The 25,737-nt window shown below is 40.7% G+C and overlaps 3 protein-coding genes across 4 annotated transcripts; 1 reads left to right on the top strand and 2 right to left on the bottom strand.

Annotated features, from left to right (window-relative positions):
- Nucleotides 1-777: 777 nt before the first annotated feature.
- Nucleotides 778-17,829, bottom strand: slc35a3b (solute carrier family 35 member A3b). Of its 2 annotated transcripts, none has more exons than XM_051396764.1 (8): nt 17,562-17,829; nt 6,421-6,667; nt 6,110-6,264; nt 4,854-4,976; nt 4,493-4,667; nt 2,544-2,662; nt 2,248-2,381; nt 778-1,639 (listed from the first exon to the last, which is right to left on the bottom strand). In XM_051396764.1, exons 2-8 carry the CDS (start codon nt 6,623-6,625, stop codon nt 1,546-1,548), a joined length of 1,005 nt encoding a protein of 334 aa, XP_051252724.1. In that variant the 5' UTR covers nt 6,626-6,667; nt 17,562-17,829; the 3' UTR covers nt 778-1,545. The 2 variants fall into 2 exon arrangements, with proteins under 2 accessions (XP_051252724.1, XP_051252633.1); XM_051396673.1 differs by lacking the exon at nt 17,562-17,829 and adding an exon at nt 7,848-8,001.
- Nucleotides 17,830-18,900: 1,071 nt separating this feature from the next.
- On the top strand, nt 18,901-22,781 carry imp3 (IMP U3 small nucleolar ribonucleoprotein 3). The gene is made up of 7 exons (XM_051399318.1): nt 18,901-19,137; nt 20,067-20,174; nt 21,194-21,268; nt 21,352-21,431; nt 21,616-21,667; nt 21,812-21,884; nt 22,066-22,781. The coding sequence occupies exons 1-7, from the start codon at nt 19,001-19,003 to the stop codon at nt 22,090-22,092; spliced, it is 552 nt and encodes a 183-aa protein (XP_051255278.1). The 5' UTR covers nt 18,901-19,000; the 3' UTR covers nt 22,093-22,781.
- sec22ba (SEC22 homolog B, vesicle trafficking protein a) lies at nt 22,696-25,445 on the bottom strand. Its single transcript, XM_051399064.1, has 5 exons — nt 25,304-25,445; nt 24,207-24,316; nt 23,867-24,027; nt 23,622-23,768; nt 22,696-23,335 (listed from the first exon to the last, which is right to left on the bottom strand). The coding sequence occupies exons 1-5, from the start codon at nt 25,376-25,378 to the stop codon at nt 23,181-23,183; spliced, it is 648 nt and encodes a 215-aa protein (XP_051255024.1). The 5' UTR covers nt 25,379-25,445; the 3' UTR covers nt 22,696-23,180.
- Nucleotides 25,446-25,737: the final 292 nt, after the last annotated feature.

Here is a 25,737-nt window from a genome sequence, read left to right as displayed (position 1 = left end):
CATTTTTATTGCTGGTTTTATGAAGTCATATCACAGTTTCCCCTCATATCATTAATGTTTGTTATTTTGCAGTAGTGTTTCTTCAGAAAAACACAGACGAAAGGCCTTCTTGCGTCACGGCTATGGTCTGTCCAGTGGCTCGTACTGGGTCCAGTCCAAGTCCCTGCCTGCCACTCCACGCACAAGTCACATGTCTCATCCTCCATCTGTGCTTCTCTCCAGGTTCACGCCTCACCTTCCCATCTGCCTGCTCATTTTATCCCGTGTTTGTCCACCTCATCACACACACTATCTCCATCCAAATATTCTCATTTGCTCTGAAATCCACAACTATGCAAAGATTATCTGTGACTGTGCAAACAAAAAACAGAGGGAGAAAAAAATGGTAAAATAGAAAAGATGTATTGTTTTGGTTCATCTGCCTCAATTCTGTTTTTATTTGTCAGGGACATTGTTGAATAAAAATGGCTGTTACTACCATGTAAAATAATCACAGAGGTTAAAATAGGTTATATTAATTGAGTGTGTCTACATTTGTCGCGGCACCGCAGCTCATTCAGCCATCTGTTGCTATAGAGACTGGTTTGGTGTTTCTGAGTGCACTGCAACTGGAACAAAAAAAAAACCAAAAAAAACAGTTCAAAATATTCATGCGTGTGCCTAGCTCTGTGTGTATGCATTAGTATGTGTGTGAGAGAGTGTGCACGCATACACACTTACAGCTCCAATTTATCCATTCATGTCACTTTGAAGTAAGAAAAAAGATCAAGGCAGAGCTGGTTGTTTCAGCATGAAAGATGCCTTAATTTATTCATTTGTTCTTACATAAAGACCTTTATTTTGCATTTAAATAACAGTAGAATGAGTGTTTTTGATATAAATACTCTAGACTGTAAGCAGCAAGGTCAAAGCAGTCATATCCCATCTTATCTCATCTCATATAAAAAGGACTTTCAGCATCTTTGAACAGAGGTAACCCCTCCCCTTTGCAGCAAGTTTGCTCCTCATTCCACCACTAGGTGGAAGCTCTGTCAAGGATTTTCCTCTCTTTGAGGGAAGTGCTCTCAGCACCAGTAACACCCTTTTTGTTTTATAAATACACCCCCTTTCCCCATATCCCTTAACATTTAAATACACAATTGAAATATTGAACTATGACAAATGACCATAAAGCCATGCTTTCATCATACTCTCCTCCTGGTCCCTTTAAATGAATCGACAGTATGTTTCCATGGTATGATTCAGTCCAACTATGTTGGTTTAACTGCAACAATGCCTGATGGCATGGCAAGTCAGCTCCACTGTATTCCTGTTAGTATTTTCATAAGAACCTTCGTACCCTCTTTTGTACAAAGCAGCATTTTTCCAGAGGAGGTATGTGTTACATTCAGTCAACAGTCTCCAGCTGCAGTTGTTTGGCAGTTATAGGTTTTATCACTTTCACTTCATGAATTTCTTTCTGCCAAACAGAGTCAGAGTCCTGCTGTCTATGTTGGGTGCAGGCCGTCACTTCTGTCAGGTAGCACAGCCCACAGACGGCTCTGTTTATACTTTAATGGCACTGCTACTGGCAGGTTTGTGCTCGTAGCCGTAAAGAAATGTGGCAGCAATAACCAGCAGTGACCCTAGGAAAAATACCCTGAGAGGAAATAAAGGAGAGAAAATAAACAGGCATTAAAAATGAATTCATTAAAAAAACTATTGTGTCCTCAGTTCATGTCATGTAAACGAGACTCAGTGCCTGCAGCCATGCTAACACCTCTCTGTGTTGTACTTAGACACAGTGGTGCTTTAAGCTAAATTACATCTTAACATTGTGTAAGTTTCAAGATGTTAACCAGGTACAGTGTTTACCATGTTCTTCATCTTAGTTAAGCATGTTAACATTTGCTGATTAGCACTAAACAAGAAAGTACAGATGATGGGAATGTCATTGGTATTTGGTCATAAACCTAGATAACTGAAACTTTGACCTGAAGATGAAGCTAGAAAAAAGGTCTAAGGATCACCACAGAACATGGCAATCCATCTAATAGTTGTCAAGATATTTCATTCAAAACCACAAATGTCATGGTAGGACTGGAGGAAAAATCAGATCAAATCACCAGTACAGACTGTCTGCACACCACTTCATGACAATCAATTCTTTGAGTTGTTCGGTACTTCAGTATGGACTGAAACCAACAGTATGAGTCGCAAATCCAAACTAAGCCTTGTGGGAGTGTGCATGAGCATGTATGTGTTTACCCAGTAGGGTTAAAGTCCTCCAACAGGAAATATGAAATGAGTGCAGACACAATGATGGACAGAGAGGTGGCGAATCCTTTGAGAATGTTGTCTGCATATTTAATGACCATGGCTATGACCAACCCGCCCAGAGCCTGCAGAGAGAGAATAATGTGTTTGAAAGCTTGCTGCACTTACATAGAGACATGTACACCAAACACACCAATGCATTTCAATGACACTTTGATAAATACAGATGTAAACAAATGGGACACAAATGATAAAGTGAGAATGAAAAGAAACATAATGATTCTTACCTGTAAGACAACGACTGTGCAGGTGATAGTGCTGTAGCCCTGAAACATTCCCGACTGTCTCACCCTCGGGCCATCATATACTATCATTCCTACCAAGCCGAACACGAAGCCAAATAAACCTGAAAGAGATCATGTTTTCTGACCACAAGGTATAGTGAAGTTTTAACTGTTTAAATTGCCCACACACAAACACACACACACACACACACACACACACACACACACACACACACACACACAACACACACACACACACAGAGGAGAGAATGTAACAGTTTAATCAAGGTTATAATCACCATTGAACTGAGAAGTTTCAACAGGAGAGAAGAAGTGAAAGAGAGTCTGTAACCCTTTAACCTCCTAACCTCTGCTCTGTCCCAGTCGTAAAAAAGACAACAACAGTTCTCTTTTAAAATATATATGTATGCAAACCATTTAATTATAAGCCATAAACCATGAAGGTCAAATAACAGGTCATCTAAGTGTGCAGCTGGAGAGCAAGATAGCATGAAACTCATTCATGTTTTTTCTGATATCTCCTCTTAAAGGGAAAACAAGATTCCCTCTCTGACCAAACGTATCATTGAACGTATCGTAATTTCATGCCTCTGAATTTTAGTGTAACAGAAAACCCAGTTTCACTGACACGCCACTTTTATTAGTAAAGAATTCGATATGTCCAGCATGAAAGCCTTTAAAAGCGTAATAGGGTCACTTTTGTAGCATGACTCCTCTTACTGCTATGGGAGGAAGATCAGACGGTTCTTGGCCAGAAAACCTGTTAATCTGGCTCAAGAGGCTACGGGAAATTAGGCAATAGCACTAAAATAAAATTTGGATGAGTGATTTCACAATTATTTTGTCAGGAAATGACAACACAACTGTCACTTAATGTTAAACGTCTGTACTATGTAGAAATAGATCTCATTAATCTGTGTTCATGTGAAAAACAGTATGTTGGCCACTTAAATAATTATTTACTGAAAAGTCTTTTAGTTTGACATAAACTCTCATATAGTACACAGAATGTAAACCACATGAAACAGTCAAATTGGAACATTAACAATTTCTGTAGTAGTAACAAGGAATGCTAACTCAGCGTGTCCATGTGTTACATCAAAAACAATATTTTCATCTTCACAGGCATTCAGTACATTAGAGGTCTGTGTTAATGGGGAATTTGAGGCAAATGCTGCAATCAAGTGGCACGACAAAAGAGGAACACACATAAGGCTTGCAGCTAGAGATAAGAAGAGCCATGTTGGTAGAGTGTGCCAACATTAGGAGAGCGAATGAAGGTATAATATTTCCTGTGTCACTAGATTACAGTGACCTGTAAAGAGCTGCATTTTCTCACACTTTGTAAACCTTCATTCAGAGTCACAGATGACAGTATGCACCTGAGTACTACAAGAGCAAATGTGACTGTTTATTATCTTTGGTACAACTTTCTAAAATAGTGTAGTTTGTACATATTTTAAAATTGTGACTAGGGGCTCTATTAATGTTAATAAATCATTAATTGAGACATAATAGTTCAGCAATAACCCATCAATGAGACCAGCTTCTGGGTTGCCAGGTTGCAAAAAATCCCTCAGCTTCTAATCCATTGAATGTACTTTGTAGGCATTTCAGAAACAATTTTGCTAAGGCAATGAGCTACAATTCATATAAAATTTGGAAAATGATAAAAACCTTATATCAGGTCATGTATGTGTCGAACAGAACATGAATTTGAGTGTGAGAGGAGTTGGGTTAGGATGAAGAAAACAGCACCCGTCAAACTCAGTTCAACAAAAGTCTTATTCTATATTATGTCTAACACACACACACACACACACACACACACACACACACACACATGTTACACACAGACCTACTGTGCGCAATATTCACTCAACACATATGGTCTCATCCTACTAAACAAACAGAAGCCATAATTACTGTACCTAGCTGTATGTTTCGGACCCACACGCTCTGTTTAGTCTCCTTGAGGATTTTCTCAAAGTAAACTCCGGCGAAGCCACTGGACACACAGGCCGTCAGTACCGCCATCAGTCCCACAAACTGGGAACCTGCAGACAGGATCTTCTGCTCAGAGTCACCCTCAGACTCTGTGGGCCACTGGGGAAGTTAAACACATGCAAACCGCAAGAGGACTTAAAATCTTTCAGTTAGAGTAATACAAATGATGTAAGACTAAACCATCTGATGAGTGGAGTCATATTCATCCCACAGAAACAAATCACATTGATGCTGCAGTTAAATCTGTGTATTTGCGTCTTTACACTTTCTGTGTCATGCTGGTACCTGCACCAGAGTGACTCCAGCCATGAGGAAGAGCAGCGAGAGCCACTGGTAGGAGGCCAACCTCTTCCCCAGCATGGAGACAGAAAACAGTGCAGTGGTGAGAATCTTCAGCTGGTAGGTGACCTGTGTGGAGCACAACCAGAAAGTATGGTATTCAGGTATGTACATATGACAGAGGAACATCAATCACATTAGCACAATCCTAAGCAAACATAGAAAGGTCACTATAGAGCAGCGGTGTAGTGTAGGTAATGCACAGGTATATGGAGTATATGCACTTATCTTTAATTCAGTATTGTGTATACCCACTTCTAAATCCTCTCTGATATGTATCATTCAGTAATGTTCTGCAAGCTGAATGTTTTTCCAAGGATGGCGAAGGCATGACATAGTTGTTCAAGTATCATGAGTGGATGGGAGTAATGAATACTTCACTCAAAAAGTATGTAGTTGTCTCAAACATCTGTTGATTGCAAGAGCTGCAACCCTTCTGTGGAAAATGTTTCATAACAATTACAATGATTCTTGTTAATAAATCATTGAACTTGAGTCCGCCTGCTGCTGTCTGCGTTTGACTCGTCTTTACACTAGCCGTGACAGTACAATCTGGCCAAAAATTGACTCAGCGGACTAACAATAGCCCTGCCTGCCTTTCTTATGGCATGATTTTGGAGTGATGCAGGATGTTTTTAATCTTGAAGAGCCAGACTCCCTCGCTGTCTACTGACTTTGCCCAGTTGGAAGCATTATAACGGTAAACGAGCTCTGCTCTACGTCCTGTTTGCTCCTGAATCATTCCAGCCTCCTCTGTGTCTGACTCAGGTAACATACAGCATGTTAGCATCCAGCATGCAAGCTTCCAGCTAGCTTCCCAGTCTGCTAGCAACCAGCCATTACCTGAGCCTGCATTCTAGTTGACTGGGCTCAGGTTTGTAGCCTGCAGGCTTTGTGTCCTGGGCCAGCTGGTCCACTACCTGCCAGCCCTGAGCCGGCTCTTAAAGTAATTTGAAGGTACAAATTGATGGAACTAAATGGAGTATAATGAATATGCAAATTAGTTCATTGAGAAAACCTATTGTAATTTGAGGGCAGTTACTGGTTAACCAAGGATTAATGAAAAAACCTTTTCTGTGAAAAATACTAGGCTGTGTAAATCGAAGGCTACACAGTAAGGCAAATGCCAGCCATAAAGAAGTCAGTAAAATTATACACACACACACATACAGTGAACTTGAACCAGCACATTAATGTGTTACCTGATAGGTGGCTGCATCCAGGTTGGATAAGGCAACATAGAGCAGATTGTTCTGCAGAGTGTAGATCCCTGCAGGAATGGCCAACTTCATGGTCTCCACGGGCTTGTTCACAATTTCCTCCTTCAGCAGCTGGTTCATTGCCCGCACACTGAAATCTGGCAGAGACATAGACACAGAGAGTGTGTTGTCAGTAATCCAACCAAGGGACCACCCATGGAGTGAAGAGTCAAAGAAGATCGTCAGAATCAGCCATCCTGATGAGATGACACCTTCAAATAGACTGAGAAGTCCTCTCCACCCTTGCTACTCACTGTTCTCCATGAAGACTAGCAGGGTGCAGGCGAGGATCTTGAGCACCTCGGCCGACACCACAGCAGACGAGGCCAGGTAGCGGAGGCCGTCTTCTTTCAGTGTGCGGGAGTAACGCATGGTGAGCACCAGTGAGGTGGTCTGCAACACCAGCACCCCCAGAGACATATACTTCAGCCTCAAGGAGTGTAGCGAGGACAAGACCATTGTGGAGGACTCTGTGCCTGTGTCAGCGGACAACAAAGGATCCTTCAGGATGGACAAAAAGAAAAATAGACAGCATGGATGAGTGAATTCAGATCTGGTTCAGTCAGAGAATGAAGACACACCCTTATTTGCTAGCTCCTCAGCACCACAGTCTCAGGGACTAATGGAGCATGTCCTTCAACTGATACAGTAAGAACAAAGCTGCTGAAGTGTCCTTATCCTTTGAAGTTCCTGCCTTGAGAAACTAGCATAATAAAACAAAATCAGAATAAGAAAACCATGGAGGGAGCATGAAAGTCAGGAGTCATAGCAGAACACAGAGAGAGGGTAAACTAGTTAGAGAGTGTGAGAGGAGAGAGTGAACAATCAGGAATGCTGGGCAGTAGTTAAAGGTAGTTAAACAGAAAGTCCAGCCTGAGGCAGTCTCAGGCATTCCTGTGACTGGTCTGCAGTCCTGGAGCACATAAAACAAAGATCAGAGCAGCAATAAGAATAATGGGGACAGGGTGGATGTATTTTACAGTACAACTCATAGCTCAAAACAGCTGTGACCTTTTCTCTACTTGGTATGGAAAACTGTCCTCCACCAACAGAAACCAAAGAAGTACTGATTCAGGAGGGAATGATTGGTGAATCATTGGTGAGTCTGAAATCTGAAGTGACCGAACCACCAATTTGTTGTATTATTGGAACTGTTATATTACACTTAATGTCTCGGGTTAATGATATAGGCTACCAGTTGTTACATTTACATTTTAATGTTCTTTTAATGTTGTATTTCCATCTAAACACAAGGTGAGTATGTCCTCTGAGGCAATAAAGTTGAACTGCATTTTATTCATCAAAGCTTTATTAAAGCTGTTATTAAAAACTGGCTGCCATTGCAAGAACTACACCCTCAGTATTTATAGCTTCTATTTTACATTGACGTTTGCTTTTAAATAACACTCATGGCTAACACTGGTATAACAGTCAGAGGTGGAAGAAGTACTCAGAGCCTTTACTTAAGTAAAAGTACAATACCACAATGTCAAAATACTCTTACATTTAAAAGTCCTGCATTTAAAATCTTACTGAAAAAGTGCCCCTGTGACTGATATATAATTATATATGACATTATTACAGTATTAATTATGAGATTATAAACTGTATCTCATCTTTTACTCCTCAACAAAACACCAACAAAAGCAAGTTAGGTTGACAACAAGCAGATAATTATTACCGCTCTCGCAACTCCGCTGTTCTGAAGGCTCAACAACGGACATTCGTCACTCTCTTGTCTTACATCTCCTGACTGAGGCATCGTATCTCTGAACAGTACTGAAGGCACAACAGCCCCCATCTAGGAGAGGGAGGAACTTAGAGACCTTCCCAGATTTTTACGAGGTAAAAGTTAGCCATGTGAATGGCACAGGTGGATTATTTACATTGTAAATGTAAATTTGCCAATTTGCATTTCCTTCAGACTGTTAAATCAATTTCCTTATTTTAAGCATGCAAACAAGTTGTTAGGTAAAAGTAACATGGGAAGGAATGTGTACATCTATTTTCACTTTTACTGACAAGCTGAGAGACAAAGTCCACTGAACCATGTCATAAAATTCTCTTATAATTTTTAAGTATCCTGCTTTAGTAAAAAGAGGATGTACAACAAGCCATGAAGGCCAAAGAGGTGCTGACAGAACAAGAGGTGTGGTGTGTTCAACACAATGACCTCCTTATGCAGCAGCTCTGCTTAGCAGAGGGACAGCATGGCTGCACAATCCCTCTCTGTGTGTGTGTGTGTGTGTGTGTGTGTGTGTGTGTGTGTGTGTGTGTGTGTGTGTGTGTGTGTGTGTGTCCTTCTGCACACCCAACAAACTCTCCTCTCTCTAAGCACATTTTAGGAACACTACCGACTTTGATTTTCTGTTGCCAGCTATGCAAGGATCTTCACGTGTTTATAAAATCGTCTGCTAAAACTGACTTGAGACCGCTGCAAGAATATTGAATATTTAACTGTGTATAGGATTTACTGGCATCTGTCAGTGAAGTTGTAGATTGCAACCAACTCATAATCTTCCAACTCATAATGCCAGTGTTCGGTTTTTCCATCCTGGGCTACATTAGAAACATGCCGGTTCAACACAGCAGAAGAGGATCTGCTCTATCTGTAGATAAAAACATCTCATTCTAACTTAAAAAAAACAGAATTTCTATATTCAGGTGATTAAATACTAATGAAAACATACCTCTTATATATTCCATTTCTGACAATAGACCTTTAATAAGCAGCATCCTTCTGTTGGGTCGGTTATCACAAACCAAACACAGCCCAACATTGTTCAAACTTACAGACGTTTATTTTAAATCCTGGAGATCAGAAACACACCAAACATGTCAGGCTTAATTTGGAAGATAGGCGGCTGCATATGTGAAAAAAAACACCTAACCCTAAAAGAATTCTAACAAAAGGTTTCTCAGCTGTTTTCTGTAGTATTAGGTGTCCTTAATAACATACTAAAAGTTTACCAAAGTTTGACCACTAGAAAGGTGTAATTTTCATGATGGCGTCCAATATGGGCAGCAAGCCCTTAAAATATCCTAATTCCTTTATTATTTGACCTAGGCAAGTAATCTTGGTGTCTAACCCCATGTTTTCTGGGTCTATGAATCTGTTGGACTTGTCTAAATTGCACTAACATGATTACATACTTATGAAATACATGGTTTTGTGAGATTACTGTAAGGTTTGGGGTGAACCAGAGATTTAAACGATTTAGCCTATGTCATGTAACTCCTACTCAGTACGTGTTTTTGGACACTTAACCATTTTTTGCTAAAACACAGACTTGACATTCAATGTAGAAGTTATTGCACCCAAAAGTAACTTAAATTGGAGTTGTATAACTTTTGATCATAAACAACTTCTGAGACTTCCAGCGCAGGAGCTAGCAGGAAGCTTATCCAGTAGCTCCGTACGTTTCGTGTTGTTTTTAGTACTTTATGTGTGTTTTTTTAAACTTTTAACTCTTTATATCACACTAGCTGTGTAGAACTTTATATATCCTATGGATACAATGACTTTTCACGGACAACATAGCGGTGGACATCTTGTTTATTCAAGGTAGAAGCTGCTTTCACTCCAAACAATGGGACGAGCCAGCATTTTTCACCCCATACCTGAGGAGCTGAGGTGGAGGCACCAAGGCTGCAGAGCCAGAGCGAAGGTGAAGGCTAGGCTAGCGGCTAAGCAGTGGAAGTACAAGTCTTTGGTTCATCGATAGTGATGGGGAATGTGAACTGTCTGACCAACAAGACGGACGAGCTGGCTGCTCTTGTGAGGACGGACAAGACGTTCAGGGAGTGCAGTTTACTTTGCCTCTCTCAAACCTGTAGTGATAGGTCGGTCGTGAATGATCCGGCTCTAAGAGCCGGCTCTTTGAAGTGAACGACGGGAGCCAGCTCCTGATTGGGAGCCAGATCTGGATTTTTTTCCCAGATTTTCCCGTTTTTTCCTGTTAAAGCCGCGTGATTGGTCAAGATGTGTGGCGGCGTCTGTGTATCTACACTGAGCAGGAGGGGGAGGGAGGGGTTACAGACACACGGCACAGTGAGCACGTGAACAGGTGGGAGGCAGACGTGAGAGCGAGAGACCTTGGCGCTACATAGACAGAGACTAAACACTGGAAAGGGCGAGGAAAATGAGTGACAGGAAACGTAGTAAAGTTTGGACACATTTTAATGTGATAGTTCAAAGGCAGAGTGTAGACTGTGCAAAGTTAAACATTTCATATCAAGCAGCTTTTTGTCTAATTAAGATGGGTCTTTGTTTTTGTGTTTTATAATTTATTTTTGTAGCACTGTTCCATGTTGAGTGTATTAATAAATCCATATGAATACTAAACATTTGATATAATGCATGTATTTACATTAGATATTCGTTTTACACATAATTTGGTAATAAATTAATTTAAGCAACAAAAAAAATATGAGGAGCCACTTGGGAGCCGAAAGAGCCGGCTCTTTTTAGTGAGCCGAGCCGAAGGAGCCGGTTCTCTAAAAAGAGCCGTAATTCCCATCACTACAAACCTGGCTATCCTATGTTGCAATATTCTGATTTATACCTGTATGATTATTAACTAGAATAGAAATATGTTTACTTGTGCTTACATTGATTATGCTTACATTGATAAAGGGCTATTAAGGGAATACTAATAACAGAAATAAAATAATGAATATTAGATGTTTGTATGATGTGTTATAGAATTGTAACTTACTAATGAATATGAATAGCAGGCACAGTATAAGGGAGAAGAGTGTGGGTAGTTGCAGATTTATCATGACATTCTTTGGGAGAGATAGCAGTAAACACGGCCTCCGAGGTCAGTATCAGGAGCTCGTAAAACAATGATAGAACACATGACGGACTCCTGCCAGTCGTGAAAAACAACTTCATATCTGGAAGAGAGAGTACGAAGTGTATACATAGGTTTAAATAATATGTGCATAGGTTTAGATAACATGTCATTGAATGTCAGAAAAAGAGGCCGTTTTCCCCTTGGATGAGTTCCAGGTTTTGGCTACCCCATCAACACCATCCTTGGAGACAAGATACCAAGAGGACAAGGGGTGGAGATTATACCATCTTGTGCTATGTGCGTTATCTGCAAAAATATAAGAACTGATGTTAGGAACAAGAGGTTGCTCAGACTTCCTGAACTGGCAGATGTCAGGTTAACCGTAGTTGAACCCAGAGCTCTGTAAATTTTGCACATTCTACTGGTGTTAAGAATAAAGCTGATTATTGAGTAAACTAAATCTTCTCCTATCGCTTCATTTAAAGAACACGCAAGGAATTAGTTTTTGAAATACAGAGATTCCTCAACACCTAGAACACCCTGGACGCTTATGTGGATCTACCTGGATTCACTACAGTGAGAGCGGACAGGGGCTGTGGACACAGCGGCAAAAGAAAAGGAGGGGGACTCACACTGTTTATCAACAACAGATAGTGCAACCAGGGGCATGTTACGGTGAAGGAGATCGTGTGCAACAGAGACATCGAGTTGCTGGCGGTAGGTCTCAGACCGTACTACATGCCTAGAGAGTTCTCCCATGCCATTGCTGTTGTTGTTTACTTCCCTCCGCATGCGCACGCAGAGACCGCGTGTGAAACAACAAGCCCTGGATCACCAGTAATGTTAAGGACATCCTGAACAGGAAGATGAGGGCATTTAAGGATGGTGACAGAGACGAGCTGAAGCGCATACAGGGGGAACTCAAGGTCCATCTGAGAGAGGCAAAGGAGGACTACAGAAGGAAGGTAGAACAGAAGCTGCAGCACAACAACATGAGGGAGGTCTGGGATGGCATGAAAACCATCACTGGCTGCAAGAAGAAGGGCGACATCACAGGAGAGGGGGATTCTGGGAGAGCTAAACCTGTTTTTTAACAGGTTTGAAACACCATCCTCTATCTGCTCCATAGGGACTACTCTCATCTGGACAAGGAGAGCGGTGCTGTGAGAATCGTGTTTTTTGATTTCTTCAGTGCCTTCATCACCATCCGGCTGCTCCTGCTGAGAGACAAGCTGACAGAGATGAGGGTGGACCCCTGGTGACATGGATTACGGACTACCTCACGGAGAGACCACAGTACGTCAAACTGAAGGGCTGCACGTCAGACACTGTGGTTAGCAGCACCGGAGCACCACAGGGGACCGTGCTGTCTCCCGTCCTCTCTCCCGTCCTCTCTCCCGTCCTCTCTCCCATCCTCTTCACCTTGTACACATCTGACTGCCAGTACAACTCCGGGCCCTGCAACATGCAGAAATACTCGGACGATACTGCAATAGTTTGCTGTATCAAGGATGGACAGGAGAGGGAGTACAGGAGCCTGGTCGAGGACTTCGTGAGGTGGTGCGGGTCCAACCATCTGCAGTTGAACACCTCAAAGACCAAGGAGATGGTGGTGGACCTCAGAAGGAAGAAACCACATCTCCTGGCCATCAGACTGTACAACAGCTCTCAGTCAAGGCAGGGAGGACAATAGACAATAGGCCAATTTCTACCTCCATTTGCACTGTTTACTGTAGCTACTGTGTTATAAGTTAATTTTATTTTATTTTTAGGGTTAGGGTTTTTAATTTTAGTTTAATGTATGTAATGTATGTTTTGTACTATGTATGCTACTGGATGCTTGAATTTCCCTCGGGATAAATAAAGCATCTATCTATCTATCTATCTATCTATCTATCTATCTATCTATCTATCTATCTATCTATCTATCTATCTATCTATCTATCTATCTATCTCTGAATTAGTCTGAACAGAGGCCTGTGTGTGAACCCTCTAAAGTTGTCAGTCATTTAAATTTGAATAAGGTAATACATATGTTATGCATCCTCTATAAATGTTTTTGAGTATAAAGGTGGCATTACACTAAACCCGACAAAACTAAATTCACAAGAATGGTTATGAACCACAGAAACCACCAACAATAGGCAAAACGATACGAGAAAGGAGAAATATGCAACTACTTAAGGGAAATTGTACTTATTTTGCGCATTAATATGCTTGTAACCAATTGTTTTAATATATAATTGTACTTGTGATCACTAATATATCATGCAAATATGCTAATTAGAATATTACATGGCCAAAACATGTATCAGGCACCAGTATTCCTGGTCTAGGAGGAATACAAAGGAGTAATGGTCATTTTAAGGACCTGATGGCCGCCATTTTGAAAATCTTGGGGTCAAACTTTGGTAAACTTTTAGTATGTTTTTAAATACATCTGATACTACTGTAAACCCCTGAGAAACCTTTTGTTAGAATTTTTTGGGGGTCAAGCCATATTTGCAGCTGACTAAGACACCTATGTTTATCTGCGGTTGGATGGGTGGTGCAGTTTTCAAAGCTAATTATGTTGTGGGCTGAGATGGTTTAGGTTGGTTTCTAGACACCTGTTTGTTCATTACCTGTATCCTGGCCATTAAGTTGGCAAGGAACACTGTTTATTGTAATACAAAGTAGATTTAAAGCAAGGGACGCAGTGAAATAAAATGGAAAAAAAGTTATTTGCTGATAATTGAAGGTATCACGTTAATAAATAGTATAACACGCAATGTGCTATCTGCATCAATTAAACAGCAAAAGTCAAAAGTCAAAGTCAGCTTTATTGTCAAATATGCTATACATGCACGACATACAGCACAGATGACATTTCAGTCCTCTCGGACCCAGGGTGCAAACAGGCAATAAGTGGTAATAGAAAAGACATAAAATAAACAGTCAACAATCAAGGGCACTTGCGGTATTTACAGGATAAACAGGTCATATTAGCACAAGCCTCCCACAGAGTCGTACATTTATACTTAATTACTGCACTTGAGTTCAGTTTAGAGGTAGGCTACTTGAGTATTTCCATTTTCTGCTACTTTATATTTAATTTCCACCACATTTCAGAAGGAAATATTGTACTTTTTACAATGGTTGTAAGGTAGTTTCTGTGTTTAAACCCCTAAACGCTGGATAGCAGTGCTGTAAACATAAACTGAGGGCTGTTATGTTGGCTGTTATGTTGGCTGTGATAAATATAAATGCAGATCCCACTGTTTACTGGTGTGTTTATTATACTATGTTGTAATATATTGCCCTGCTTACAGTATCTCAATATACCTCACTATATCAAATCATGATACATATTGTATCCAGATTCTTGCCAATACACATTCAATAGACTTTTTACTCTATTTATTTGATAGCTGTGGTTTTTAGTTACAGATTAAGATATTACATACAGAACATATGATACGTTCCTAAAATATGATGCATTGTTGTAGATTAAACTACCAAACAGTATATAAAGCAGTTGACATTAACTCCACCTCCAACTATAATATTACAGTATACTGCTTACATCTGAATTCATTAATAATCAACAATATAATAACACAACAGTTTAGGGGCCAGTCTGCATAACAAGTACTTTTGCAATGGAAGGAATTATAATTTTTCTGCCTCTTCGACTGCATATTTGGCGGCCGCAACATGCTCGAAAAGTCAGGGAAATTTGCACAAAATTCAAACGTAGCGAAAATTCACATATGCAATTGTCCCTGTGCAGGGGCGATAGGAAATGGCTAAGCCACGCCCCCCAGAATCAGCCCCCAAGGCCGCCATGTATGAAAATTGGTAGGCATGTGTATCATGATGGGACAAGCAGAAAAGCCTCTTGGACCCATAACCCAAACCCAACAGGAAGTCGGCTATTTTGGATTTCGTGGTCATTTTTGGCGATTTGCAAATCGTTGATTTAAACGAACTCCTCCAAGGGAATTTATTGGATCGACTTCAGATTTGGACACAGCCATCTAAACACATTTACCATTAAAAGTTGTGCTATTTACGTCATTCCGTTGAACAGCGTAGACGTGGCGTGGTGTCCCATTTTGAACCTTCGCCATGAAAAGAGGGATTTGTCATAAGTTCTGCATACATGATCCGATCGCAATGAAACTTCACAAGAGTCCCACCCTGAACACATCTATGTGATAATATTCAGTAACAGTGAGAGCGCCACCTAGTGGCAACAGGAAGTATCACGTTTTATACCTTCATGTTCTACTCCTAGCACGATGATCAGATCCAGCTGAAATTTACTTATATAATGCGAAACACATTGTTGATGATAGCCTATGTGATGAATGTTTTGATGTACCGCCACAAAACACGAGTTTGCTCTAACTTGAGTGTACATTGTCCATTCGGCTCCAAACTTCACTTGTCTGATAAGATTCCTGCCCTGAACATGCCGATGTGATAATTTTCACTAGTGGTGAAAGGAAATGTCATTTTTTACTTTTATGTATATCTTCCAGCAGATTGACCAGATCCAGCTGAAATTCTGTCACAAGTCCCTTAGGGAGATGACATGACATCTCATGAATCTTAAGAATTGCGGTGGAACCACGTTGCCATGGCAACACAGCAAAAAACTGCTTTTGTGTCAACATTTGAACGATATTTGCTAAACATGCCCGAAAACTCATGAAACTTGTACAATGAAAATTGTACAAACATTGGTATGCAACTTGGTGCCAACTTCAGTGTACATGATCCGATCTCAACGAAACTTCAAATATTTGACAAGAGTCCCGCCCTGAACACGTCTATGTGACAATATTCAGATATAGTCATAGCGCCACCTACTGGCAACAGGAAGTAAGCGCTGCGTGGCGATTTTGAGCTGATTTACGTGATCTTTTCATGTCGCGGTCTGCACGTGTTACGCCGGCACGTGACGTGGCCGCAGCGTGCCCCGAGTTGCGTGGAGTGCGAGGGCCCGTTCATCGCTGCTTGCAGCTTTAAATCTAAAATGCTGATGTTGCTGATACTTCAGTAATTTTACTTTTGAATCAAGAGTTTTACTTAATAATAAAGTAATAAAGTATTTCACGCATGAAGTGCAAACTTTACAGAACACAGTAATAACTGTTGGGTCTCTGTAAATAATTTTATAAGGAGTTCGGTCTAGTCCTGCTCTATTTGAAAAGTGTCCTGAGATAACTTTTGTTATGAATTGGTGCTATACAAATAAAACTAAATTGAATTGAATTAATAATACACCACCTGCTTTCTTTAAAAAATAGTTTTTTTAAAAGTGTTTAGTTTATTTAAACAATGAAATTCTTACTGCTCAGATTATTAGTGCAGAGTTTGTATTCAACATAAGCAAATGTAGCATGTGCATGTATATAGAACCATATATATGTATGTATATATGGTTCTATATGGTTCTCAGCAAACGCTCACTAAGTCCCAGACAGAGATGAACAAACCTGCTCCACTAACCTGTGCAGCAGACTGGAGGGTTGGGTACCTGTCTAGGGCCAGAAAACAAATGAGGACCAACAGTCTGAGGTTATGAAATGAATGCAACCAAAAATGAAGGAAGGCTGGGAATGTATGTCTCTAACATTCCCATGAACACTGGTACATACTAGCGTCTTTATCACAAGACAGACAATACTATCAGCTTTGATCACACAGAAGCTCTGGCAGCCTCCACACTGGTGTTACGAGCAGCGAAACATGTCATGTTGTCATTGGGCTCAATTACAGTATTTCCTCCATTAACTAAAAGTCTAAAACATACTTTCTGATATATATGTCTCCAGTTACAAATGAAAAGCACCAATGTGTGTTTCCATTTTAACTCTGAATATCAAAACTGGTTTCTTGGTATTTCAACATCTTCACAAACAAGGTTCCACACAACCAAAGCAAATGTGTAGCATCAGATAACAAAGACCCAACTCAGGTCAAAGGAAGCAGTGTCCTTGTGGCCCTGATGAAGGTGGAGTATCCACTTAGATCTGCTCCACCTTTGGGACATTTGGGACATTTGAGACAAGCATAAGCTGGTCCTCAGCTCACAGGAACACTAGTGAGATAAACAGGTCGAGATGTTTCTGAAACGTGTCTCCGCTGACATTCTGTGAATGTGTAAAGAATGAATTACAGCCCGAGTCTAACAGGTCTTTCAGCTGAGCCGCCTGCTGCTGGTGACGTGGATCTGACTCCCATCCCCAGGAAACCTTTCTTCGTTTGTTTTAATGGGAGTTGACTTGCACAAATATTGAACTTCAACATCATCAGGATGTGGATCCGTCAAGGAAAGGAACGTCAACGACTTAAGGATTTAACGAGTTTTTCTACAAGCCAACATTACTGGCCCCTCTCTCTGACAGCGAGTGGTGGCTTTATATTGCGGATAATAAAGTAGCATTTGATCAAACTGTCCCTGAAGGGGTCTTGAGAGAAGTAGCAGGAGGAGCGCAGACAGAACAGATGTCTCTGCAACAGGATAACTCATCTGTTGACTATCATCCCATCTGACTCTGTAAACGCACCGATAGCCTCAAACTCTCCATCACACAGTAACTTACCTGTGGGGATGGATCTCAGCTCAGGACGTGGATGACAGGGTCCCCACACTCATTCGCTGGATAGTCTGCTCCTTTTTGCTCTCCTATACGCTTATTATAACACTCTTAAAGTCCATCCGACTGATCCTTACTGGCAAACTATGGCCAAGACACACAACTCTCTCTCTCTCTCTCTCTCTCTCTCTCTCTCTCTCTCTCTCTCTCTCTCTCAGCTGTAAGATTAATAGCGGTGTAGTGTGAGTTTAGCAGGGGGACGGAGTCTGTCCCTCTCTGTCCTGGATGAATGAATCGCCATGCACGGACAACATGCTCCACATGTTTGGTGACACCTGTTGGAGAAAAGAGAAAAGTTTTACACAAAATGTCACAATGCTGCTAATTATCAGACTTAATCAGAAATCATTGAGAGAACACAGAGCCTAGGCTACTTCAAGATAAAAAAACAAAATTTTCATCATAACACACTAAATAAGAAACCTTATAATATTAAGATAACATGGACTTTATTGATGCCACACTGGGGAAATTCAATTATTACAGAAGCTCCAGATACAACACAAAAAAGAAATACACATTATAAATATATCTAATATTTAATAATATAATGAAAAAATATGGAGAAAAATTAGAGTTATATGTACACTATATACAGTTTTTAATAGAAGAAAAATAAATAAATCTACCAAAATCCAAATTAATTATAAGCTATTGTCTAAATAGTGTTCACTCGCGCAGCTGTCTCTAAAATCTGTTGGGGTTTTAGACAAGAAAGACAAACAAACTCACAAATCATAATCTCAGCTGCTGTAAAGAGTTTCTGTGAGAGGGTTATGGGACTTTTTAGGTTATATTGGGTTAAGTGGAGATTGAGAGATTTCTTTGTGGTTTATGCTGCAGATCATTCACATCCACAAATCTAAATGTACAGGCTCCATCTTCTGCTTGATCTGAATAAAAGTTACCTGCCGCTTTGAACCTATTTGTTCTAAATAAAGTAGTGAGAAATACATTTTTAAAATACTGTGAATTAAATTGGAAACACTGATAATGACTTTAGAGACATAAAAGCCCTTTATTAGGATTAAGAGATTAAGATTATAATTTAGAAATTAATTTATATAGAATCATTTCTCCTTTTTTACTTTTTACTTATTAATCTAAGTTTTTCTTTATTGAATTTTCGTATTTTTAGGTATTGTGAGACTTGTACAAACTGCAGATACAATGTTTTAATGTGACAAAGAGGTTTATGAGGGGGCAGTGATGTTTAACGTTGACACGCGGTAGGTGTCGCTGTAGCTCGAGTTGACCTCACGTTCGACCTGAATTTATCACCGAAGAAGAAGAACACGTGTTTCCTGTGTTCCCCTCTTCATCCTCGCATGGGAACGAGTCTGCCTCGTAAATAATTCAGAGTTAGTTAGTGAAAGGTTTTAAAAATGGTTCGTAAATTAAAGCACCACGAGCAGAAGCTGCTGAAGAAGGTGGACTTCATTAACTGGGAGGTGGACAACAACCTGCACGAGGTCAAAGTGCTGCGGAGGTTTCGCATCGAGAAGAGGGAGGACTACACCAAGTAAGCACCATGGCGCTGCTACCACTAACTGCCCTGCTACCCCAGACTGCCCTGCTACCACTGACTGCCCTGCTACCCCAGACTGCCCTGCTACCACTAACTGCCCTGCTACCCCCACTGACTGCCCTGCTACCACTAACTGCCCTGCCCTGCTACCACTGACTGCCCTGCTACCACCAACTGACTGCCCTGCTACCACCACTGACTGCCCTGCTACCACCACTGACTGCCCTGCTACCACCACTGCCCTGCTACCCTACTGCCCTGCACCTGCCCTGCTACCCCTGACTGCCCTGCTACCACTCACTGCCCTGCCCTGCTACCACTGACTGCCCTGCTACCACTGACTGCCCTGCTACCCCTCACTGCCCTGCTACCACTGACTGCCCTGCCCTGCTACCACTGACTGCCCTGCCCTGCTACCACTGACTGCCCTGCTACCACTGACTGCCCTGCTACCACTGACTGCCCTGCTACCCCTCACTGCCCTGCTACCACTGACTGCCCTGCCCTGCTACCACTGACTGCCCTGCCCTGCTACCCCTAACTGCCCTGCTACCACTGACTGCCCTGCTGTGTTTAAGATACTCCTTCAACATGAATCATATGGCTAGGTTACGATTTGTAGGTCTGAATCAAAAACTGTTTACGACGCAGATGTTTACATCCAGAGTAGTAGTTACGTTGAAACTCACAACAAAAATATGTCTCCGTTTATTCCATACTGTTAGCTACACTACGACTAAATACCAGATATTAGAGATTATACAGACTGTTGAAACCTGTATAATGTGTAATTTGTGTAAACCAGCCTTTCATATGTTCTATAAGAGCAACAATACTCATACCCAGAATATTGAGTACTGGTATTGGAGTATTGGTTATAGACGTATAATAACAGTAGTGTTTCTCTCTCCTGTGTGTGTCAGGTACAACAAGCTGAGTCGAAACATCAGAGATCTGGCCCAGAAAATCAGAGACCTGGATGAGAAAGATGGCTTCAGAGCTCAGAGCTCACATCGACTCCTCGAAAAACTGTGAGTCTCTCTGTGTGATATTGTTTGATAGCATTTACAGTTCGACCTGTACCACAAGTGAGATTATCCAGCTCTGTTTGGGGTATCTGTCTTATTCCATCTCTGCAGCTCAGAATAACATCAGTTGACTTTGTGATGATCATTGGAAATAAAAACTATACCCTCCATTGACTTTTATTAGGAAAATAATAATCAGAAGGTTATTCATTTGGTCATATAGAGCAGTGGTTCCCAACCTGTTTCCTTAAGGGACCATTTTCAATCATTTAGTAAACTGACGACCACTGCTTAAGTGACATACACAACAATTATACAGAGGCTCCTTTTTGGACAAATTCAGTGTTTTCGTGTCCCTAACCCTTGGCCATTGTTCTATCAGACAATTTTTTTCCTTACAGAAATGCTGAGATATAGGCCTGCTGTGTATATTTTTTAAATTTTCTTATACCCCTTAAAATCAAGAAGGCCTGGCAACCCCCCCATGAAGCTTTGGCGACCCCCAGGTTAGGGACCACTGAGATAGACCTTATCAGATGTTAGCTTCAATTACTTTTAACTCACATTTCCATCACATATTCACACTAGTTTGTTCATCATCAGACAAAAAGAGCACAAACTCCTGCACATATATGTTGCCTTACTTTTAGTGTTTCTACAGCCTCTTATTCTATTTAGTTATGTGATTATATTTAAGACATTTCACCTATAACCAAATTACCTTGTGTGAATCTCGTTTCATCTCCTGTCATATTAAGTACTTCACTCATGGTTCTAATGACGTTATTTGTAATTAATTGTTATCTTTAACATGAACGTGCTCATAGCTGGATGGGAAACCAGCTTTGTGATAGCGGTTATGGCTCTGTGAGGCCAGGTAACCCAAAGAGAGCCGGACTAAGCTGAGCTCATGGTACAGACTCCTGTACGGACATACTGTGGTATCTGTTTGTATTTTACAGTCTTGATCTGTTTTAAAGTCACAATATCACACTGATCCTTTTATTGTTTCTTCACATAAGGTACAGTATCGGTCTCCTCCCCACCAAACAGAATCTGTCCCTCACAGAGAAAGTCACAGCTTCGTCATTCTGCAGGTAAATCCTCCCACAAAACACGTTGTACCCCAATTGATGCCTTGGTTGCGACCATATATCACTCACCTGTGTGACTCCTGCAGGAGGAGGCTGCCCAGCATCATGTTGAACCTTCGTATGGCTCAGAACCTGAAGACAGCCATCACTTTCATCGAACAAGGACGTATCCTTCATTACTGCAAGAGATGATGCCCACAAAATGTCTTATATTGTAATGTGTATTCTCCTTGTTCACAGTACACAGTATCTTTTTGGGGGGAGTGAAGTTTTATATCTTGAATTTCTCTTGAGTTAGTTTTGTCTAGAGTAGAAATAGTTTTGCAGTATTGTCCTTGACTCGGTCTCAGATGTGCGTGTTGGCCCAGACATCGTCACAGACCCGGCGTTTCTAGTCACAAGGTCAGTGTCCACGTGTTGTTTTGTCTTCTCATAATTTGTTCTGCATCACTTTATGCAAACTGTCCATTCAGCACAAACAGAACAAGTTCATGGTACAGATACATGTGCACAAGCGTCTCAAGTGATCAAACTTTACTTTTTCAGAAATATGGAAGATTTCGTCACTTGGGTGGACTCCTCCAAGATCAAGCAGCATGTCATGAATTATAATGATGAGGTGAGTCAGTTTGCAGGTTCTGCTCAAATATTTCATCCTACAGTCGCTGTAGTAAAAATGATGTCATTGTTTAGTCTCAAAGCAATGACCATCTGGTGTTTGAATCAAGTGTGATTGATCATTTTCTGGACTGAAGCATAATGCTGATGTTATGCAACTGACCACTATGTTTCTATTACAGAGGGATGACTTTGATCTGGTGTCATAAGTCTGTTGCACAACATTCATGCAATCACCCTCGGGGACAGGAAATGGACAAGAACTCTGCTCCTGTAACTGTGGAGTGAATAACTCTACTGGCCAGGAGTCAACAGCTTGAATCACATATCAACTTGGAAATTATGAGATGCTTTCATCTCAACAAGTTTTATCTGCGCAAGGACAGAAGGAGCGCTCTTCCAAACTTAACATGATTCACAGAACACCTGTCTTCTGATGCATAAAATCTGATGATCAACCAGAATAAATCTGATTCTGGGGGTCAGGTGGCTCATTGTTGTGCCAATCAGTGTCACCATTTGACTCTTTACTTTAAACCTGCTCAGCCACCAGACACTCAGTTGTTTCCTCCTCATTTTACCAGCAGAGCCACTCCACCATCACACTGGTTGTACAGAACAGCTTCCAGTTGTGACTCTGCATTATGTGTTCTTTGGGTGAACCTCAGCTGGTTTCACAGGGTTAGTATGTATGTGACCATGGAAATGCTGGTTTATACGTGTGTGTGTGTGTGTGTGTGTACCATAAAAGGACTGTCACTCTCTGTTCATATTAACACAACTTGTCATGAATGCAGCTGTAAGATAGAAACTTACAATTTGATAAATATTTAATTTTTTTTCAGTAAGACTTGTTACAATGTAAACTTTGAACAATAAACATTCTTTTATCACAGTATTAAGACTTTTTACAAACCCTCTGCTTATGCATAAATGTTTTCTCCTTAATGCTGAAACTCTGACAGAAACCCCTAAAGCCAGTGTGTAACATTGTAAACATTCCTTCATCAAAACCCTGTTCTTAATATTCCAGTTAACAGAGGACCACGAACTCACCATGAAGTATTTGCTTTTATACAAAGAGAAGTCCCACCGCAGACCTATGGCTCAGTTTATACTGTGTATGTAGCATAACTCAAAGCTGGATAAAGCACAGAAAGAACTTGTACCTTCAGTAGGGATAGAGTGTATATGACCCTTTTAAGGCACCCTGGTGTCCAACAGAAATGTAACAGGATTAGTTTAAATGCTTAGAAACATCTTCTCCCTTATGTCAAAGTCCTTGTTTGAGAGTCTATCAGAGCCACCAGAAACGCAAATAGATGATGAGTGTGATGAAGAACACCGCCACAGCAGCCACCTTGGCATACGCAGAACGGGTGTTGAGGTATTTGGCGTCGCTGCGGTACTTCTTAGACAGGCTGGACAGATTGCTGGCTTTCGTATCTAGAGCTGAGGAAAATATACATATCAAGCTGAAATGGAAATGCTCTTAACAATAAATGTACATTTAGCTTTGAGAAGATTTACAAACTAAACAAGAATGCCTTACAATATCATGTAATCCAAAACATCACCACAAACTGCCCACAACATTTACTGTAAGTCAAATTAACACACTGACACTGAATAGAAAATCCATATTCACAAAGGCAGTAGTATGAATTTTAACTGTTCTTGGTATTTTGTCCTTTATGCTTTGTGCAGGTACCCAGGCTGTTTTTCTTATTGTACTTACCAGAAAGAGCTTCTCCTCTTTGCAGAACTTCCTCAATATTTGCCACCATAATTCTCTGGACATCCTGTAGCTCTGTGTTAATACTGCCCAGGTTCCTCCTGGCCCTGCTGTCAACGTATGACTTCTTTGTTTTCTGGATGTATGTGTCTGGAACAATGTATGTATATGTTTAGTCGAGGATTTTGTTCTTTCTGCAGAGAGCGAAACAATGTTTCTTGAATATACTTGATCAGAAATAGTCTTACCAAACTCGATGAAGGAGTACGGCCTCGTTACTGTGGGCACCCTTCTTCCATACTGGTCATAGAACTCACTGTGGATGTCTTCAAGGTATGCAAAAGCCATCTTTTTGGGAAATGAAGCCTCACAGAGGAACAGGTAGCATACACCCTGTGCTATTATATAGCTGAAAACAAGAAACATTCAGTCCAGATCAATGGTTAATTCATGACACTGATGCCTGGTGAGATATGTTTCAACCTAAACGTCACCTGTATATTTATATAATATTACAGAAGTGAGGTGAATTAGGTTTTAGTCTGGGTTTCCCCTTTGAGAATATACACTCTGATGCCTGTAACTTACTGAAAGTTCATGTCCCCGGCCTCCAGGGTACAGCGGTCCGGACTCTGCGCATTCAGTTTACGGCACAGCTGCTTGGCCTGACTCTGGTAGTGCTGGAGGTCTCTTCCTGACTGACAAAGATAAGCAGAAACAGCCATATGTAAAGTTGCAACACTCAGATAAAAAAAATGACTCAAATGGTCAGAAGACTATATAATATTTTTTGGCCAAAGATTAAAAACTTGACAGCTGAATGTAAAATGATTGCTTTCTGGAAGAAGGAGCTAATGTTACATTTATTGTTTATTTATACAGTGTTAAATGTTACACTGTATTTGGTGACCCATCAGATTCTGTGACCTGTGGTGTTGAAAGAAATACTCACATCTCAGTATTCAGAGTAAAAGTATGAACACGACAATGTAAAGATACTCAAATACAAGTAAAAATCCTGCATTTAAGTAAAAGTATATAAGTACTACCAGCTAATTTACTTAAAGTAATTTTGCATTAAATCGGGCTTTGACTTACTAAAATGCTGCTTGCGCATCATCATCAGTAATGTACTTTGTTTTTATAGTTTATTTAATAGTAATAGACGGATTTTATGTAAAATTTGAACTTTTAAGTAAATATATTATCTGATAATACTAACATAACTTTACTTAAGTAGTTTTAAAATGTAGGATGAAATGAAGTATTTCTGTATTATGGTACCGATACTTCTTCTCACACTGCAGGTCACAGAATCCGACGGGTCACCAAATACGATGTAACACCTGAAACCTTCTTACAAACGTTTCGTCTGTAAAAAATAAACTACTTGTTTCATATTTAACTTTTTAATATGTTCTTCTTTTATTCTCACAACTCGTTTCAGTAAAATAATGTACACACAAGTACCAGTATGTTATTGTGTCTTATTGTTAACGTAACGCGACATTAAACATAAGAAGTTTTAGTTTAAATAATAAAATTAAACTGCTGCTTCGTGGATTATATAGTTGTATAACACGTTTCTCAATGTCCCAATAAAGTCATTAATCTTGTTATTGTTGTTTGTTGGTGTACAGTTCAAACACACAGAGGCTACAGAGGAAGCTAGCTCTCATTCATACCTGTTCATCCTCCTGAATGGACGCAGCGAGCGGCAGTCCGTCCGCCACACGGGCGATCATCGTCAGAGAAGTCATTGTAATGGACGTCCACTGTCGGTTTACCGGAGACTGTGAACTTCAGAAACTTTCTAAGTGTTTGCTGTCAACTTTGATGATGCAGAGGGAATGCGCTGGCCGGAAGTTCATGGTGCGCCGGGGAATGAGGCCCGACTGGACACTGATGAAATTGCAACTTCGTAGTCAAATTTCCATCGCATAAAGAGGTAGGACGCTCCGGAGACTGTCTGCGGAATGAAGTGTGCTTTGTGCCGAACACAACTGTAATTTCTGGAGAAAAAAAAGAATCTGTTGATTGACTCGCTTGTTTATTTTCTCACTTTAACAGAGTGTATCGGGCCATGAGCTCCAGCAGTCCGACCAGACAGCTGGCAGAC

Source organism: Dicentrarchus labrax, unplaced genomic scaffold, assembly GCF_905237075.1.
Source record: "Dicentrarchus labrax unplaced genomic scaffold, dlabrax2021, whole genome shotgun sequence".
In the NCBI taxonomy this organism is placed as follows: Eukaryota; Metazoa; Chordata; class Actinopteri; family Moronidae; genus Dicentrarchus; species Dicentrarchus labrax.
This window is presented reverse-complemented; position numbering and strand designations above follow the sequence as displayed.

Bases quoted from the DNA above. Each gene is read 5' to 3' on its own strand.
- slc35a3b (XM_051396673.1), bottom strand. From the start codon at position 7,967: ATGGGGGCTGTTGTGCCTTCAGTACTGTTCAGAGATACGATGCCTCAG. The intron at 6,265-6,420 runs GTGAGTAGCAAG...TGTCTCTGCCAG, and splicing joins GCTAGTCTTCATGGAGAACA to ATTTCAGTGTGCGGGCAATG. The intron at 4,977-6,109 runs GTAACACATTAA...TGCTCCACACAG, and splicing joins TGGATGCAGCCACCTATCAG to GTCACCTACCAGCTGAAGAT.
- imp3 (XM_051399318.1), top strand. From the start codon at position 19,001: ATGGTTCGTAAATTAAAGCACCACGAGCAGAAGCTGCTGAAGAAGGTG. The intron at 19,138-20,066 runs GTAAGCACCATG...TGTGTGTGTCAG, and splicing joins AAGAGGGAGGACTACACCAA to GTACAACAAGCTGAGTCGAA. The intron at 21,432-21,615 runs GTATCCTTCATT...ACTCGGTCTCAG, and splicing joins CACTTTCATCGAACAAGGAC to ATGTGCGTGTTGGCCCAGAC.
- sec22ba (XM_051399064.1), bottom strand. From the start codon at position 25,378: ATGACTTCTCTGACGATGATCGCCCGTGTGGCGGACGGACTGCCGCTC. The intron at 24,028-24,206 runs GTAAGTTACAGG...TCTTGTTTTCAG, and splicing joins GCCGGGGACATGAACTTTCA to CTATATAATAGCACAGGGTG. The intron at 23,769-23,866 runs GTAAGACTATTT...ACATTGTTCCAG, and splicing joins GTACTCCTTCATCGAGTTTG to ACACATACATCCAGAAAACA.